The sequence below is a fragment of the Mustelus asterias genome, chromosome 15 (genome assembly GCF_964213995.1).
Source record: "Mustelus asterias chromosome 15, sMusAst1.hap1.1, whole genome shotgun sequence".
Lineage (NCBI taxonomy): Eukaryota > Metazoa > Chordata > Chondrichthyes > Carcharhiniformes > Triakidae > Mustelus > Mustelus asterias.
In genome coordinates, this window is record NC_135815.1 from 44,164,996 (window position 1) to 44,180,800 (window position 15,805).

A 15,805-nucleotide genomic window follows, 5' to 3' on the forward strand; every position below is an offset into this window, starting at 1 on the left:
GAAACCTGCAAAAGAAGTAAAACAGTTGGTGCTTTACCAAGTGTACATACTCAGATATAGCTTTCTTCATCTGTTTCACGAACAGTTTCCACGTGTGGTCATGTTCTTTCCAGGTAGGGAAATCCAGAAGACAGAGGAGGACACACAGAGCTTCCTTCTGATGCTTCTTTTTTCCTGCAAAAAAAAAGGACCAAGACTACATGGATCAGGCAACCGGTTTTAACACTGATAGACTTCCTCCCTGTGGGTAGCATGATGGCACTGTGGTCAGCACTGCTGCCTCACAGCGCCAGGGATCCGGGTTCAATTCCCGGCTTGGGTCACTGTCTATGCAGAGCTTGCAAGTTCTCCCCGTGTCTGCGTGGGTTTCCTCCGGGTGCTCGGGTTTCCTCCTACAGTCTGAAAGACGTGCTGGTTAGGTGCATTGGCCATACTAAATTCTCCGTGTACCCGAACAGGTGCCGGAGTGTGGCGACTATGGGATTTTCACAGTAACTTCATTGCAGTGTTAATGTAAGCCTACTTGTGACTAATAAATAAACTTTAACTTTACTTTCAACCAACTGGGTTCATTGTTCACAAGTGTCGCTTTAGTCAGTAGATAGCGCTCATGTCAGAGTCTAATTCCTATCTAGAAACAATTTTCGGCACAAACAATATTTTCACCAAAGTACTAACCTGATTGCAGCAGGAGCGAATTAAATTCCAACATCAGTTCGTGGGAAGGCACCAGCTCATACAATACCTAGAGATTCGATAGAAACATTTCAGCAAACAGTGCGATGTCCTAAATGTGGCACACATTCAGTTACTTCCTATTAATTGGTGCATTATGAGTTGGTGGTTGCTTGCACAACAGGTCGCTTGTACTCAAAGATGAAAGATGCGATCTTACCAGCTGTTCACGCCCTGCTGCAAGGGAGGACGGAGAATTTGGTGCTCGGCCAAATCTCTGGTCACTGCAGCAGAAAATCTATTCCCCCCCGCAGGGAAGATCTTGAATTGTTATAGAAAATAAAACAAAGGAAAATGTTCCCATTGTTATGAAAGAAAGTTGAGGATTTTCAATTGCATGAAACACAAACCCATGGAAAATAATTCAAGATTGTGGATAACTGAGAGTTGCAGTATCGATAGGTGCATCTTGCACTTCTGCCCAGAACGTTATGGATGATGATTAGTGGAGATATAATCAGGATCATTGGCTCCATATTCCTCATGTCATTAGCTCCATTCTTGGCTAATCCATGGAAATAAATGGCAAAGCTAATCTCTGGCTACACAAGCAGTCCACAGGTTTCCACTAGAACCCCTGGACTGAAGCTGAACTTTCCACACAGCCCCACAGGTTCAGAAGGAAGCAATCTCTCACCCTTGGAGATCAAAAGATACTGTCGGATTTAAATCATTATAAAAGCAGATCTAGGTTGCAGTCGGATGGAGGGTCAGGGCTAATCACCTCGTCTCAGGACCTACACTCAACAGTGGACAGACCTGCCATTGTGCAAGTGTTTTTAGCCAAATCATGGTGATATTGGTCGGAAGGTTTTTTCCCTAAGGTTACTGGACAAGATGTGGTGTGGTGTATTGCCTGTAACTGTGCAAGTTTAAACTGAGCCATGGTGACTTCTGCATTAGAGTTTTAAATTTTGGTGTCTTTTACTGTGGGGTTGTGGCTGATTAATAAAGCGATTGTGAATGATCTGAAGAAACTTGTCTTGTTGGGTCGTTCTGTTCAAGCCATACACACATGAATTTGGTGTCCTGAACCCAAGTGTGGGGAAGGTCTCCGAGAGTGAAAGGAGACTCCCAAACTCCTCGGGGACTCCCCTGCCCCTGACTAACCACCCCCACGGTTTTCCCCGACCCTCATGGGATTCCTCCCACCCCCTGACGCCCACCAACCCAACTTTCATCCCAGACCCAGCTGGACCCCCGTGATCCCCTGTGACGCCAGTGTACCTTTAAGATATATACTTTTTTTAAAATCATGCTCTCTGCAGTTGTAAGCAGGCCTTTTGGGTTTCAGTGTTACCAGACTGGCTGCTAGAGGTCATTTTATTGCTACTTAAATGGGATTTCTTTATTTTTACTCTGGGATCTTTTATGACCCTGTATTGTTAGGAAGAAAGTCATGTGTTTTGGACAGTTTTGTTTTTCTTCTGAGTGAACTTAAGTTTTCATTTTCCGTTTGGCTGGCAGCAGTTTAGTTTAGAAGGGACATCAAGTTGAACAGAAGCGTTTTTCTCTCTCTCCTTGGTTTTTGGAAATTCTGCTGGTTAGCTGAAAGTAAGGCTCCTTGCCTTCCTCGTGTAGAACATCTGCTGTTGGTGACTTGACCAGAGTCTCTCCCTGGAAAGCTTTCTGACTCCAAACTGTTCTGGGTGCATGCAGAGGGCTGCGAGCAGTTACAAGGCCGAGAAGTCAGGGTTTCAATTCTCCAACCAAAGGACCCAGTTCGAGTATCACGTGAGCATTAGTCTTTGCTGTATTAAACCTGTGAAAAGGGTTTTTATCTGTGGGAAGTTTTTGTTTGATTGAAACATTTTAGATACATTTGTGAAGGGTTATACATTATCTTGGTTGTTTTGTTTTTGTTTGTAATTGATAAAAGTTATTGCTAATTTTCTTTCCCTATATGTTAACTATGTTCTTAAATAAACTTTGTTTGATAAAAGCTCCCGAGTGGGTCATTTGAATCATACCTGAAGTCATACTTATCCTAGCCAAATTCAAGGTGCAAAACTTAAGATCCAAGTGGGCCTCATAAAACACTTGAGCTTCTGATCTGAATTATAACACCCCGCCCCAACAACACAATCCCCGAGTGGCTTGGACCCCAGCCTTCCATGGCCTGACCTGGTCAGATCCCATCCAAACTACCTCCAATCAATCACCCCACTCCCCTAAATCCCATCCACTTGGCTTAGATGCTTTACCATCTCCCTGGCCGGTCATTTTCAATCGGATTTTTAACCTGCTTTACGGCAGCTACTACAGTAAAAAAAGGGGATGTGGCTTCCTTCACTCTGATGCTCACAGTTTGACGCTGGGCTTTGGAGACAGCTGAGCTGCCTGGATATAGCCCGACCTGAGTCAGAGGGTAGGGCAAGAAAGGCACAGAAGAATTTGGCACAGGTAAGTGGGCACGAAGTGTTGAACCAGCACGGGCTGCCACCCCAATGAAATTTCAGCCTAATGAGTTCAAGTCCCATTCCAGGATTTGAGCGCAAAAAGAAAATCTGGGCTGATGCTCCAGCGCAATACCGAGGGAATCCTGCACTGTCAGAGATGCTCTCTCATATGGCCATAAAAGATAGATCCCATGGCACTATTTCAAAGTGCTGGACAGTTATAGAATGCATAGCATCCCTACAGAGCAGGAGGAGGCTATCGAGTCTGCACTGATTCTCCAAAAGAGTATCTTATCCAGGCTCAGCCCCCACCCTATCCTGGTTACCCCTGGCATCCTCAAAGCCCAACATCGTCAGTGCAGAGACGTAATGAAGCACATGCCATATTCTCAGGACTAAAACCAGCTGCCCCCTGGTGGACCGGAGGCTCAGTTGCCTCCCCACGCAGGATACGGATGAGAGCAATTGGAGGAAGACTGACAATTCCATGCAGCTACAGCAACAGCTCTCAATGCAGCAGACATTCACTGCCCCCCTCCCCCATCCCAGAGAGTGATTTCCCCACAACATGGGAACTGGCCCAAAGAACAGAGTGAAAACAAGTCTGCCGTTAGATACCGTGCGTGGACAAGTCCAAGAGCAGGAACATAACACAGAATTACCACACGCCCAGCTCGGTGTTGTGTGGGCAAATGTGGTTTCTGTGCCAAAAGAGAAGTGAAGGAACACAGGCTATAAACCAGAAGAGAAAGTGCTGGAAAATCTCAGCAGGTCTGGCAGCATCTGTCAGGAGAGAAAAGAGCTGACGTTGAGTCCAGTTGACCCTTTGTCAAAGCTGGTTTGACAAAGGGTCATCTGGACTCGAAACGTCAGCTCTTTTCTCTCCTTACAGATGCTGCCAGACCTGCTGAGATTTTCCAGCACTTTCTCTTTTGGTTTCAGATTCCAGCAACCCTAGTAATGTATTTTTATACAGGCTATAAATCAGTAGCTGAAGCAGATCAGAATCTTTTCATCATGTTCTTACCCTCAGCACTTTCCTGAGTTTTTCAGGCGAGGCATCGTGTTTCTTCAGAAATTCATACAAATACACATGGGCGTTTGGGTTTGGTGGAAATCTGCTATTGTAAGCGTAATTGTTTAAAACCTTCAGGGCTTCTTCAAAACCATCATAGAAATCGAGCAGCTGAAATCCAAAGACAAGACAAGTTACCAACATTTACAACAAAGGGATACAGCACCCGCAGATCTTCAACGATTATTTGCTCATGCACGTCCGTGACAGTTTTTTGAAGCAACTAGCCAAGAAGTCGCTCTGCGTCCTCTATTGACTTGAAAATATTACAACCCCAGGGGAGGGGGAAGCCTGTGCAGCGGCCAGCTGTCAGGACACCCCGGACAGCAATGAAATTTAGACAAGGAAACTCTCAAAGACAGAGGGTGGAATTTTCCCATCCCACCTGCCACGGTAACTGTAGTGGACGGGGGCGGGCCATGCAAAGGTCTGTTAACCTCGGGTGGGATTTTCTGGCCTTGAGGCAAGCGTGACTGGAAATTCCCGCCCAAAGTATCGAGATCAGGGAGTACGATCCAAGAGATAGCAGCTACATTTCCAAAACAAGAGCACATTCCTACATCTAAGGGATTATAAAACGGATGGAACTAAAATATGCTTTCCCTGGTCGGTGGAAACACTTTGCATTACGCCTGATGGTAACAAATCATCAACTTCAGCTCAGGATGCTGATCAAGTCCTACATGTGATCAGCCCAATGAATTCACAAGCGCTTGTGCTTGCAATCTCAAAGTCTTGACCTTCCACGAGTCCTGCAGCCAGGCTGTGACCCAGGTAAAGTGAAGAATATCAATTGGTGCAAGTCCCGAGTGGCCTCAAACCATGGTTCACAGAAATCTCCAGCAGTGAGCATTGCTCAGTAGCAAGGGCGCTCTGGAGTACAGCGAGAAGGGTATATAATGGTAATTTATTTAATTGATCAAAGGGGAGGTTTTAAACCAGATCTCATATTGAATGCTTCTCCTTATTGCTGCATATGTTTGCTTTATTCAAAAAATAAAGATCCCAGCAGCTTCTCTCCCTTCACCCTATAAACCAAGTTCCCAACCAAATCGCATTTCCAATATCCACTGCTGCAGGTGCCACAACCGTGCCAAACTAATCAGCTACACACTGGGAACAGTCAGCGTGATTCGAATCCCGGGGCATTTAACCTGCTGCAGCATCGCTTCAAAGAGTTGTTGTGAAGTGGGTCGAAAGCTCTCTGTTGGATGCAAGATTCCAGTCTCTCGAACTGTGGATGTGAGCCTGTCAAGTAACTACCCATTTTGCTCAAGGAGAAGTCAGATCAGTTAAGCAGACTTATTCCCAACAACCTGTGTTTTCCTCAGGAAATATCGAGCTGTGTCACCTCTAACAGAGCAGAGAGAACGCAGAATGAAGATGTATAAATTCACCAAACTTTCAAATTACTCACAAGGACTTGCAAGCAGGTCTGAAAGCACCATCTAGTGGACAAGTACGCGCAAAATCAATGTTCAAAAAGCTCAACGTTCTCCACCAGTCAAGATCACGGATAAATTAAAATGGGAGGAAAGAAAATTAGCTAAATTAATACCCTCACTTCAGTCAGTATTCAGTATGATTTCCCCTTTGCAGTTTATCAGACCTCCGAGACTATGATCTGCAAGACTTTCTGCTTGGTTTCCTGATTCACACCTCCCCCAGTGTATATCAGACAGGCACTGGCAGCACACGTTTTCCAACCACTCGCTCGGGCTGGGATTTTCCAGTCCGGCCCATGGCGGGAACTGGCGCGGGCAGGACCGGAAAATCTGGGGAGCTGCCAAAAATCCATTGACTTTGGGTGAGGGTTTCCGGTCTCGCCGTCGAACTCAAGAAAGTGCTTGCATTTACATAACGCCTCTGGGACCACAGCGCAACCCAAAGCATTTCACTCCCAGGGAAGTATTATTTTTGATGGATGGCGATTTCTGTAATGCGGGCAAACGTGGCCAATTCACACAGCAAAGTCTCACATTCAATGACGAGATAAGTTGTCAGGTAATTTGGTGGCCCTGACTGAAGGGTGAATATTGATCACCAGAAAAACTCCCCAGCGGTTTTTGGAATTATGCCATGGAATGCTTTTGTCCATCAAAAGTAGATTCAGGCTTTTGTAAAATGTTTTATACAAAAAGAAGCCACCCTCTGACAACAGTCATCTGGTATTACGCCAAGTGACATCCTGTGCTTTGGAGTGGCCCTTCACTTCTTGAACCCCTGAGAGGTTAGTGCCCTATCACTGATCCATTGCTCGTGATCAAACCCACAATATTTCAACTGTCGTACTTAGTGGAGATAGAAAATAACACTGGGATGGCATCAAACACCCAGTAAAAGGTGTCTAAAACAAGTGAAAACGTGGAAATTTGATAACATTTTGTATTAAGCACCCAAAAGTATTGCAACTTACATTGACATAACTGAGTATAAAGGGGTCCCACACACCAGGATTTTCTACAGCATCATGCAGACCGATAGAGGCTTGTCGGAAGTAGTTGTGCATGTCTTGTGTTGTGCCCAAGTCAACTGCATCATCAGCTAGGTCTAGGATAGAAAACATTACTTCGTGTAAACAAGATGAACCTTGCATTTGCGCGTAATGTTTAATGCAGCAGAGTGTCCGAAGGGGTTCTCCAGGAGCACTGTCAGACAAAACCAGGGCTGGGTCAAAGAAATGAGATCCTTCCAAAGATGCACCAAGGTATAGGTATAAGTAGGAAAGAGGAAAGGATCAAAGAGGAATCTTTGGAGAATTGCAGAGATAGAAGGTGCGAGGATAGGAGAAGCCATTGTTAAGCGATATTCTGGCTCCAATTGGACTGGCAAGGTGAGTCTTGTTGAGTCGAGGAGGATAGCGTGGCCGAGGTATTAAAGACAACAGACAGCTAAAGGAGGGCACGGTGGCACAGTGGTTAGCACTGCTGCCTCACAACTCCAGGGACTTGGCTTCGATTCCCGGCTTGGATCACTGTCTGTTTGGAGTCTGCACAATCTCTCCGTGTCTGCGTGGGTTTCCTCCGGGTGCTCCGATTTCCTCCCACAATCCAAAGATGTGCAGGTTAGGTGCATTGGCCATGCTAAATTGCCCCTTAGTGTCCCGGGATGCGTAGGTTATAGGGATTGTTCTCGGTGCAGACTCGATGGGCCGAATGGCCTCCTTCTGCACTGTAGGATTCTATGATTCTATAATCTATGAAGGAAGAATGGAGCATCAAGGTCACAGTCAATGTTACTTATGACTGGAATTAATGTTGTTTCAGTGCTGTGGTAAGGACACAAATCTGACTGGTGAGATTTAAAATCTTACCGTTCTCTAAAAATGAAAACTAATCTTTAGCAAAAGTGCCCAAGAATAGTAAAATCTTAACTTCACAAATGGTTAAAGAAGCTGTAGGAAAGAAGACAGGCACATTGGGATAAGTGGGGGTGGGAGGGGAGGGAGGTTAAACCACGATATGGATTGGGAAGCCGGTTTAAAAATCTCAAAACTGAACCTAACCTATCTCAAACCTCAATGTTACACCAACCATGGAACCATAAAATCCCTACAATGCAGAAGGTGGCCATTCAGCCCATCGTGTCTGCACTGACTCTCCGAAAGAGCATTTTCCACAGGCCCCACCCACCCTATCCCTGTAACCCCACATATTTACCATCGCTAATCCATCTAACCTGCACATCTTTGGACTGTGGGAGGAAACCCAAGCAGACATGGGGAGAAGGTGCAGACTCCGTACATTCAGCTGGGTTTCACAGACCTCGGGAAACTCAGCCAGAGGGATGGTGGGGACTGCTGGGTGAGGCTGGCAAGTGCCCATCCAGTACCTCAAAGAACAAAGAACAGTACAGCACAGGAACAGACCCTTCGGCCCTCCAAGCCGACGCCGATCACATTGTCCTATCGAGACCAACCCCCTCTATCCCTCTGTTCATGTCATCACTATGTCAGACTCCTATGTATTGATTACACCTCAGCCTTCAACACCATTATTCCCATGAAACCCATCTCCAAACTCCGTGGCCCGGGCCTCAGCACCTCCCTCTGCGACTGGATCCTGAACTTCCTAACTCACATACCACAATCAGTAAGGATAGGCAACAACACCTCCTCCACAATCATCCTCAACACCGGTGCCCCACAAGGCTGTGTTCTCTGCCCCCTACTATACTCCTTATACACCTATGACAGTGTGGCCAAATTCCCTTCCAAGTCGATTTTCAAGTTTGCTGACGACACCACCGTAATGAGTCGGATCTCAAACAATGACGAGACAGAGTACAGGAATGAGATAAAGAATCTGGTGAACTGGTGCGGCAACAATAATCTCTCCCTCAAAACAAAACGAAGGAGATTGTCATCGACCTCAGGAAGCATAAAGGAGAACATGCCCCTGTCTAATCAACGCGAACGAAGTAGAAAGGATCGAGAGCTTCAAGTTTTTCGGTGTCCAGATCACCAAAAACCTGTCCTGGTCCCCCCATGCCGACACTATAGTTAAGAAAGTCCACCAACGCCTCTACTTTCTCAGAAGACTAAGGAAATTTGGCATGTCAGCTACGACTCTCACCAACTTTTACAGATGCACCATAGAAAGCATTCTTTCTGGTTGTATCACAGCTTGGTACGGCTCCTGCTCTGCCCAAGACCACAAGGAACTACAAAAGGTCGTAAACATAGCCCAATCCATCAAGCAAACCAGCCTCCCATCCAGTGACTCTGTATACACTTCCCACTGCCTCGGCAAAGCAGCCAGCATAATTAAGGACCCCATGCACCCCGGACATTCTCTCTTCCACCTTCCTTCCATCGGGAAAACGATACAAAAGTCTGAGGTCACATACCAACCGACTCAAGAACAGCTTCTTCCCTGCTGCTGTCAGACTTTTGAATGGACTTACCTTGCATTAAGTTGATCTTTCTCTACACCCTAGTTATAATTGTAACACTACATTCTGCCCCCTCTCCTTTCCTTCTCTATGAACAGTATGCTTTGTCTGTATAGCGCAAGAAACAACACTTTTCACTGTATGTTAATACATGAGACAATAATAAATTAAATCAAATCATGTGCCTATCAAGATAAGTCTTAAATGTCGCTAACACGTCTGCCTCAACCACCTCACTTGGCAGTGCAGTCCAACCCCCACTACCCTCTGTGTAAAAAAACTTCCACCACACATCTCTACTGAACCTTTCCCCCCTTATCTTGAACTTGTGCCCCTTTGTAATTGTCATTTCTGCCCTGGGAAAAAGTTTCCAACTGTTCACCCTATCTATATCCCTCATCATTTTATAAACTTCTATCAGGACACCCCTCAGCCTTTGTCTTTCTAGGGAGAACAATCCCAGTTTATTCAATCTCTCCTCATAGCCAATACCCTCCATACCAGGCAACATCCTGGTAAACCTTTTCTGTACTCTCTCCAAAGCCTCCACATCCTTCTGGTAGTGTGGTGAAATGGGTGAAAAGTAGCAGCAGTCCTCCTTCACCACCCAACACCCCCCACCTCCCCCCCACCCCACCTCACCCCCCCCCCCCCCCACACCTCACCCCCCCCCACCCCCCCCACACCCCCCCCACACCCCACCCCACCTCACACCGCCCCCCCCCACACCCCCCCCACACCCCACCCCACCTCACACCGCCCCCCCCCTCACCCCCGAGCAAACTACCAGCAAACCACTCCATAAGACCATAAGACATAGGAGCGGAAGTAAGGCCATTCGGCCCATCGAGTCCACTCCACCATTCAATCATGGTTGATTTCAACTCCATTTACCCGCTCTCTCCCCATAGCCCTTAATTCCTCGAGAAATCACTCCCACAGCTAGCCTCATATCTCCAACCCTCGCAAGATTCCCCAAGGCAGGACTGCTCCCTCCTCCTCGGGTCAATTCCGGGTCTTACCGATCTCTCCGTTAGTCCGGTTTACCAGGTTGTAACCTGTGCCAAAGGCAAGCAAATAAAACCGAGAGCTAATCTCTCATTCTAACAAGCTGCGACCGGGAAACCGAGACAGAGACAATAAAATGCTCAGTGGGACCAGCCATTAAATTCAGAAGTTCCTGAGGGATCCTGACTGCAAAACTACCTTCCCTCCCACCCCCACATTTTAAAAATATCAGCCCAAGTGTACTTCAGTGGACAGGCACATGTTATTGCATTAGACCAGTACGGGGAATTGAACCCATGACCTTGCCGTTATCAGCACCACACTCCACCCATCTGAGCTAGCCGGCCAACTGACAGGCAGACACTTACTGGATAAGATTTCCTCTTATCTTATTAAACACAAGAAAGACACAGAGTGGCAATGTGTGTTCATGGCGCCACAACCATCACTTACCTTTCTCGTGAAGGGCACCATTCTTTTTAGCCCACGTGTAATAGTCAAGCAATGCCCTATAGCCTTGAATGAGTTTAAGTTCTTTATGCTGAGCTGCTGTTTTTTCTCCATATCTCCACGTTTCAGCCACAGTCAGTTCTCTGTAAGCTTCATCCGTCTTTCCATTGCACAGCAGGTGAATAGCATGCTCCAAGCACACCTTGGGAACAGAGAGAACAGGAGAGATTATATCTTCCCCGTTGCAGTTTAGTGGTTTCAAAATGTGCACAAGCACACTGGATAGCTCATTGGCTAAATACATATTGCGCAACAAGATGCAGAGCCATTAAAAACAAGATGGTTCCGGATTTAAACTCTGACAAAGTAACTAATCTTGACCATGCAATAAATAGGAGCACTGCAACTGAACGCAAGAGTTCATAAATTCTATAAAGATACACCAGAAATTATGTTCAGTAAAGAATCCATTTTATCAATGACAATAACAATATTACAAATAATGATAACTCACAGAACTAGTCCATAACACCTGCAAGTCTGGAAACACAACAGGTAAACCATAAGACACTATAATCTAGTTGGGCTGTTATCAGCAAATTGGCTTCAGTTTACTACGCGAGGGGTGAATTTTACATTGTATTTACATTTTTAAGAAAAGAAAAATCATCCTATGGAGAAAGAAAGTGTGTGAACTAAACAACCATACCCATCATTTGAGAACAACAGGATCTTAACATTCAGAATCTGTGAATGGATCACAATAGCAGACAGGGTGGCACAGTGGTTAGCACTGCTGCCTCACAGCGCCAGGGACCTGGGTTCAATTCCCGGCTTGGGTCATTGTCTCCACGGTGTTGGCATGGGTTTTCCTCCCACAGTCCGAAAGACGTGCTGGTTAGGTGCATTGACCGTGCTAAATTCTCCATCAGTGTACCCGAACAGGCGCCGGACTGTGGCGACTAGGGGATTTTCACAGTAACTTCATTGCAGTGTTAATGTAAGCCTACTTATGACACTATTTAAAAAGTTAACTGTGCTTTTTGAAGGTGCTTCAATGGCTGGAAGGTGCTTTGTGAGTATCAGAGACTATGAAGGTGCTACCCAAATCCAAGACTTCTTTTTCAGTTACCTTCAGGTAATGTTTCACTCCAATACTCTTCATTTTCCCAGCAAATGAACTGATCTCCTCATTGCAGCTGTTGGGATGATACTGGAGTATTGCAGTTCCCATTCTCCAGACTACCTGATGGAAAAAGACCACCAGAGCTATTTCAATACTCCTCTGTTAAGTGTCTTCACAAAAACAAAACACAGCCAAAAAAAAACAGTTTTGTTGGTGCTTTAGACATTTCTTCACTGAAAAACCTTCATTAGAAATTGTTTTATCAAACAAAAAAGTCCTTTTCTAAAATATTTATCAGTGAAAGGATACAGATATAATAGAGCAAGGATCTGAAATTATAAAGGACTCACTTTGGGAATGCACATTATTAACACTTGTTCACTTGTTATTTAAATCACAGTGGTTAGCACTGCTGCCTCACAGCGCTAGGGACCCAGGTTTGATTCCCGGCTTGGGTGACTGTCAGTGCGAAGTCTGCACGTTCTCCCTGTATCTGCTTGGGTTTCGTCCAAGTGCTCCAGTTTCCTCCCACAGTTCGAAAGACGTGCTGGTTAGGTGCATTGGTCAGGACAAATTCTCCCTCAGTGTACCCGAACAGGTGCCGAAGTGTGGTGACATGGGGATTTTCACAGTAACTTCATTGCAGTGTTAATGTAAGCCTATTTGTGACACTAATAAATAAACTTAAATCATTTTGGTGCTGTATTAGTTACCATGTAACATGCAGCTATTATTTAGCAGCTATCGATATTCAATCAAGTACACTTTCACGTGAATAGTACTAACTTTATGAGCAGATGTATTTTTGAAAACAAAATCATTGTTATTATATAAAATGTACACAACACAGGAAAGGCTAGTTAAGTCTCGAGACCAAAGTTCTGGCGCTAGATGATCGACTATCTTGGTCATTCAAATCTGGTTGTTGTGCACAGGAGTAGGTGTCCCACGGTATTGTTCACATAGGGTCTGAGAGTCACTGCCTTGTAACAAGAGCTACCAAACCCATCCGCCTTCAGCTTCTCCCCTGCCCAATCCCTCTCAGAGCCACATAGAGAGGCAAACTGAGTACATGAAGGGGACTCTCCTCCAAAGAACTTGTGAAAAGAAAGAGCAGATCGTACAGTGGGAAGAAACAGAAAGCAATAACATCGCAGGTCTGTTTGAGTGTTAGCTTTACTCCAGCAGCAGCAGCATCAGCATGGAGCAGTGCTTTTCATTTGGACCAGCAACAGTCATGAATGGACCAACATTCCATTTAGAATTTACAGCGAATGTGGGCATGAGGGGTATAGCAGTGTCCTGATTATGTTAGTGGAGCACTAAATCCAGAGAATGCATAAATACCATCATATCAATTCAAGAATGTGAATTCTGCTTAAAAATATACAGGAACTAAAAAGCTGATCAGTAAAAATGACCATGAAGTTGTCAGTTTGTCATCAACAGCCCAAATGGTTCACTCACATCATTGGTAAGGACTGTTCTCACCTTCCCTGGCCTATAATGGCTCCAGACCCACACTAATGTGGCTGAAACTTAACTGTCCACTGTGGCAAGACACTCGGTAATCAAGAATGCCCAGCACCACCACCTAGCACCAAAAGCAGGAGAATGGGGTTGAGAAACGTATCAGGCAGGATGGAAAGGGAGAGCAGTCTCAATGGGCCAAATTCTGCTCTTACATCTTATGGTCTTATTCAGACCCATGCCCGAGACACCCATCCTTTCAGATGGTGAAGTTTGTGTGATTACTATGAGATTTCAGCATGTCTTTTACCTGACTGGCAGATTCCTGTTTTCTGGTCGTGTTGTCTTCCAAGATCTGGAAGTAGTTTGTCATCAGTTCCGCAGCAGTCTGCCATTGGTGATGAAACATGGCTTTCTCAATGCTTCGCAGGCAGGTTTGGACCGTTCTTCGGAAGCCAGTTTCTTTACTATTTTTGACATCTGAACATCACAAGTGTAGACTTAAAAATTTGCACCCAGTTTGTAAACAAACATACACAGAACTGGTCAACAGATGCACAGCCGCACAATCTTACCGCTGAAACCAACAACTATTCCCCCCAAAAATAAATGAGCTTACTACAGGAAAGGTCGTTAATTATTGCACCATAACAGTTGAGGGTTTCATCAGGTATTTCTCTGCCTGGATTTTTATGAAGATGTGACCAGTGCGGTTGACGGAGGGGAACCGGTGGATGCGGTGTTTTTGGATTTCCAAAAGGCGTTTGATAAGGTGCCTCACAAAAGGTTGCTGAAGAAGATTGGGTCACACGGAGTTGGGGGTAGGGTGTTAGCGTGGATTGGGGATTGGCTATCCGACAGGAAGCAGAGAGTCGGAATAAATGGGTGCTTTTCTGGTTGGCAGATGGTAACTAGTGGCGTGCCGCAGGGATCGGTACTGGGGCCTCAACTGTTTACCATTTATATAGACGATCTGGAGGAGGGGACTGAGTGTAGGATAACAAAGTTTGCAGACGACACAAAAATAAGTGGAAAAGTCAATCGTGTGGAGGGCGTAGAAGGTCTGCAGAGAGATTTGGACATGCTGAGTGAGTGGGCGAGGATTTGGCAGATGGAGTATAACGTTGACAAATGCGAGGTTATTCACTTTGGAGGAAATAATAGCAAATTGGATTATCTAAATGGAAAAAAATTACAACATGCTACTGTGCAGAGGGACCTGGGGGTCCTTGTGCATGAGACGCAAAAACCCAGTCTGCAGGTGCAACAGGTGATCAAGAAGGCAAATGGGAAGTTGGCCTATATCGCAGGGGGGATAGAATATAAAAGCAGAGATGTCTTGCTGCATCTGTACAGGGCATTGGTGAGGCCGCAGCTGGAATACTGTGTGCAGTATTGGTCCCCTTATTTGCGGAAGGATATATTGGCCTTGGAGGGAGTGCAGAGAAGGTTCACCAGGTTGATACCAGAGATGAGGGGTGTTGATTATGAGGAGAGACTGAGCAGATTGGGTTTGTACTCGTTGGAATTTAGAAGGCTGAGGGGGGATTTTATAGAGACCTATAAGATAATGAAGGGGCTGGATAGGGTAGAGGTGGAGAGATTCTTTCCACTTAGAAAGGAAGCTAGAACTAGAGGGCACAGCCTCAAAATAAAGGGGGGTCAGTTTAGGACAGAGTTGAGGAGGAACTTCTTCTCTCAGAGGGTGGTGAATCTCTGGAATTCTCTGCCCACTGAAGTGGTGGAGGCTACCTCGTTGAATATGTTTAAATCACGGATAGATGGATTCCTGATCGGTAAGGGAATTAGGGGTTATAGGGATCAGGCGGGTAAGTGGAACTGATCCACTTCAGATCAGCCATGATCTTATTGAATGGCGGGGCAGGCTCGAGGGGCTAGATGGCCTACTCCTGCTCCTATTTCTTATGTTCTTATGTTCAAACACAACTCCCGTTTACTTTCTACAAATTTCAGGGAATACAGCAGAGCCCAAAGCCTCTGTTGCTGCATTCGTCACCCAAGCTCTCTACAGCAGCACAATAAATACATTATAGTCAATTATTTGGATTATAAGTGACAAAATTAAATCTCATTAGAAAGTCATAACCCCAGATCTTATTTGTTTACGGAACTTTTAATCCCCATCTTGTTGGGAGCATTACTATAACCTCCGCGCCAGGGACCCGGGTTCGATTCCCAGCTGGAGTCACTGTCTGTATGGAATGTGCACGTTCTCCCCGTGTCTGCGTGGGTTTCCTCCGGGTGCTCCGGTTTCCTCCCACAGTCCGAAAGATGTGCTGGTTAGGTGCATTGGCCATGCTAAATTCTCCCTCAGTGTACCCGAACAGGCGCCGGAGTGTGGCGACGAGGGGATTTTCACAGTAACTTCATCGCAGTATTAACGTAAGCCTACTTGTGACAATAATAAATAAACTTAAAACTCTAAAAAGCATCCTTTACAGTTATTTATGTTGCTGAAATGGCTTCTGGAGCTTCAGCTAGATGCTAGGTATGTGAAGGGGTTACCAAGCTACCTTAAACCAAGTACATGTATCGTCTTTAATACAAGCGGTGTTAAATGATTTCTAATTGGATTGTAATTGAACATATTTGTAATGTTAAGAATGTCTACTTCCTCCGAGTACGATC

General features: G+C 45.5%; 1 protein-coding gene across 3 annotated transcripts in view; it reads right to left on the minus strand.

Moving 5' to 3' along the window:
• The window catches only part of taf1a (TATA box binding protein (TBP)-associated factor, RNA polymerase I, A), a 39,992-nt gene that overhangs the window by 18,679 nt on the left and 5,508 nt on the right, over nucleotides 1-15,805 (minus strand). For all 3 annotated transcript variants that reach the window (XR_013499647.1, XM_078229841.1, XM_078229840.1), the window contains exons 3-9: nucleotides 13,467-13,636; nucleotides 11,693-11,806; nucleotides 10,564-10,762; nucleotides 6,626-6,759; nucleotides 4,162-4,320; nucleotides 679-745; nucleotides 51-174 (exon numbers count right to left, since the gene is read on the minus strand). Coding sequence is in view for 2 of the 3 variants with exons in the window: in XM_078229841.1 (XP_078085967.1) it covers nucleotides 51-174; nucleotides 679-745; nucleotides 4,162-4,320; nucleotides 6,626-6,759; nucleotides 10,564-10,762; nucleotides 11,693-11,806; nucleotides 13,467-13,636 (967 nt within the window). In the remaining variant the exon portion in view is untranslated. The remainder of the gene's footprint in view (nucleotides 1-50; nucleotides 175-678; nucleotides 746-4,161; nucleotides 4,321-6,625; nucleotides 6,760-10,563; nucleotides 10,763-11,692; nucleotides 11,807-13,466; nucleotides 13,637-15,805) is intronic.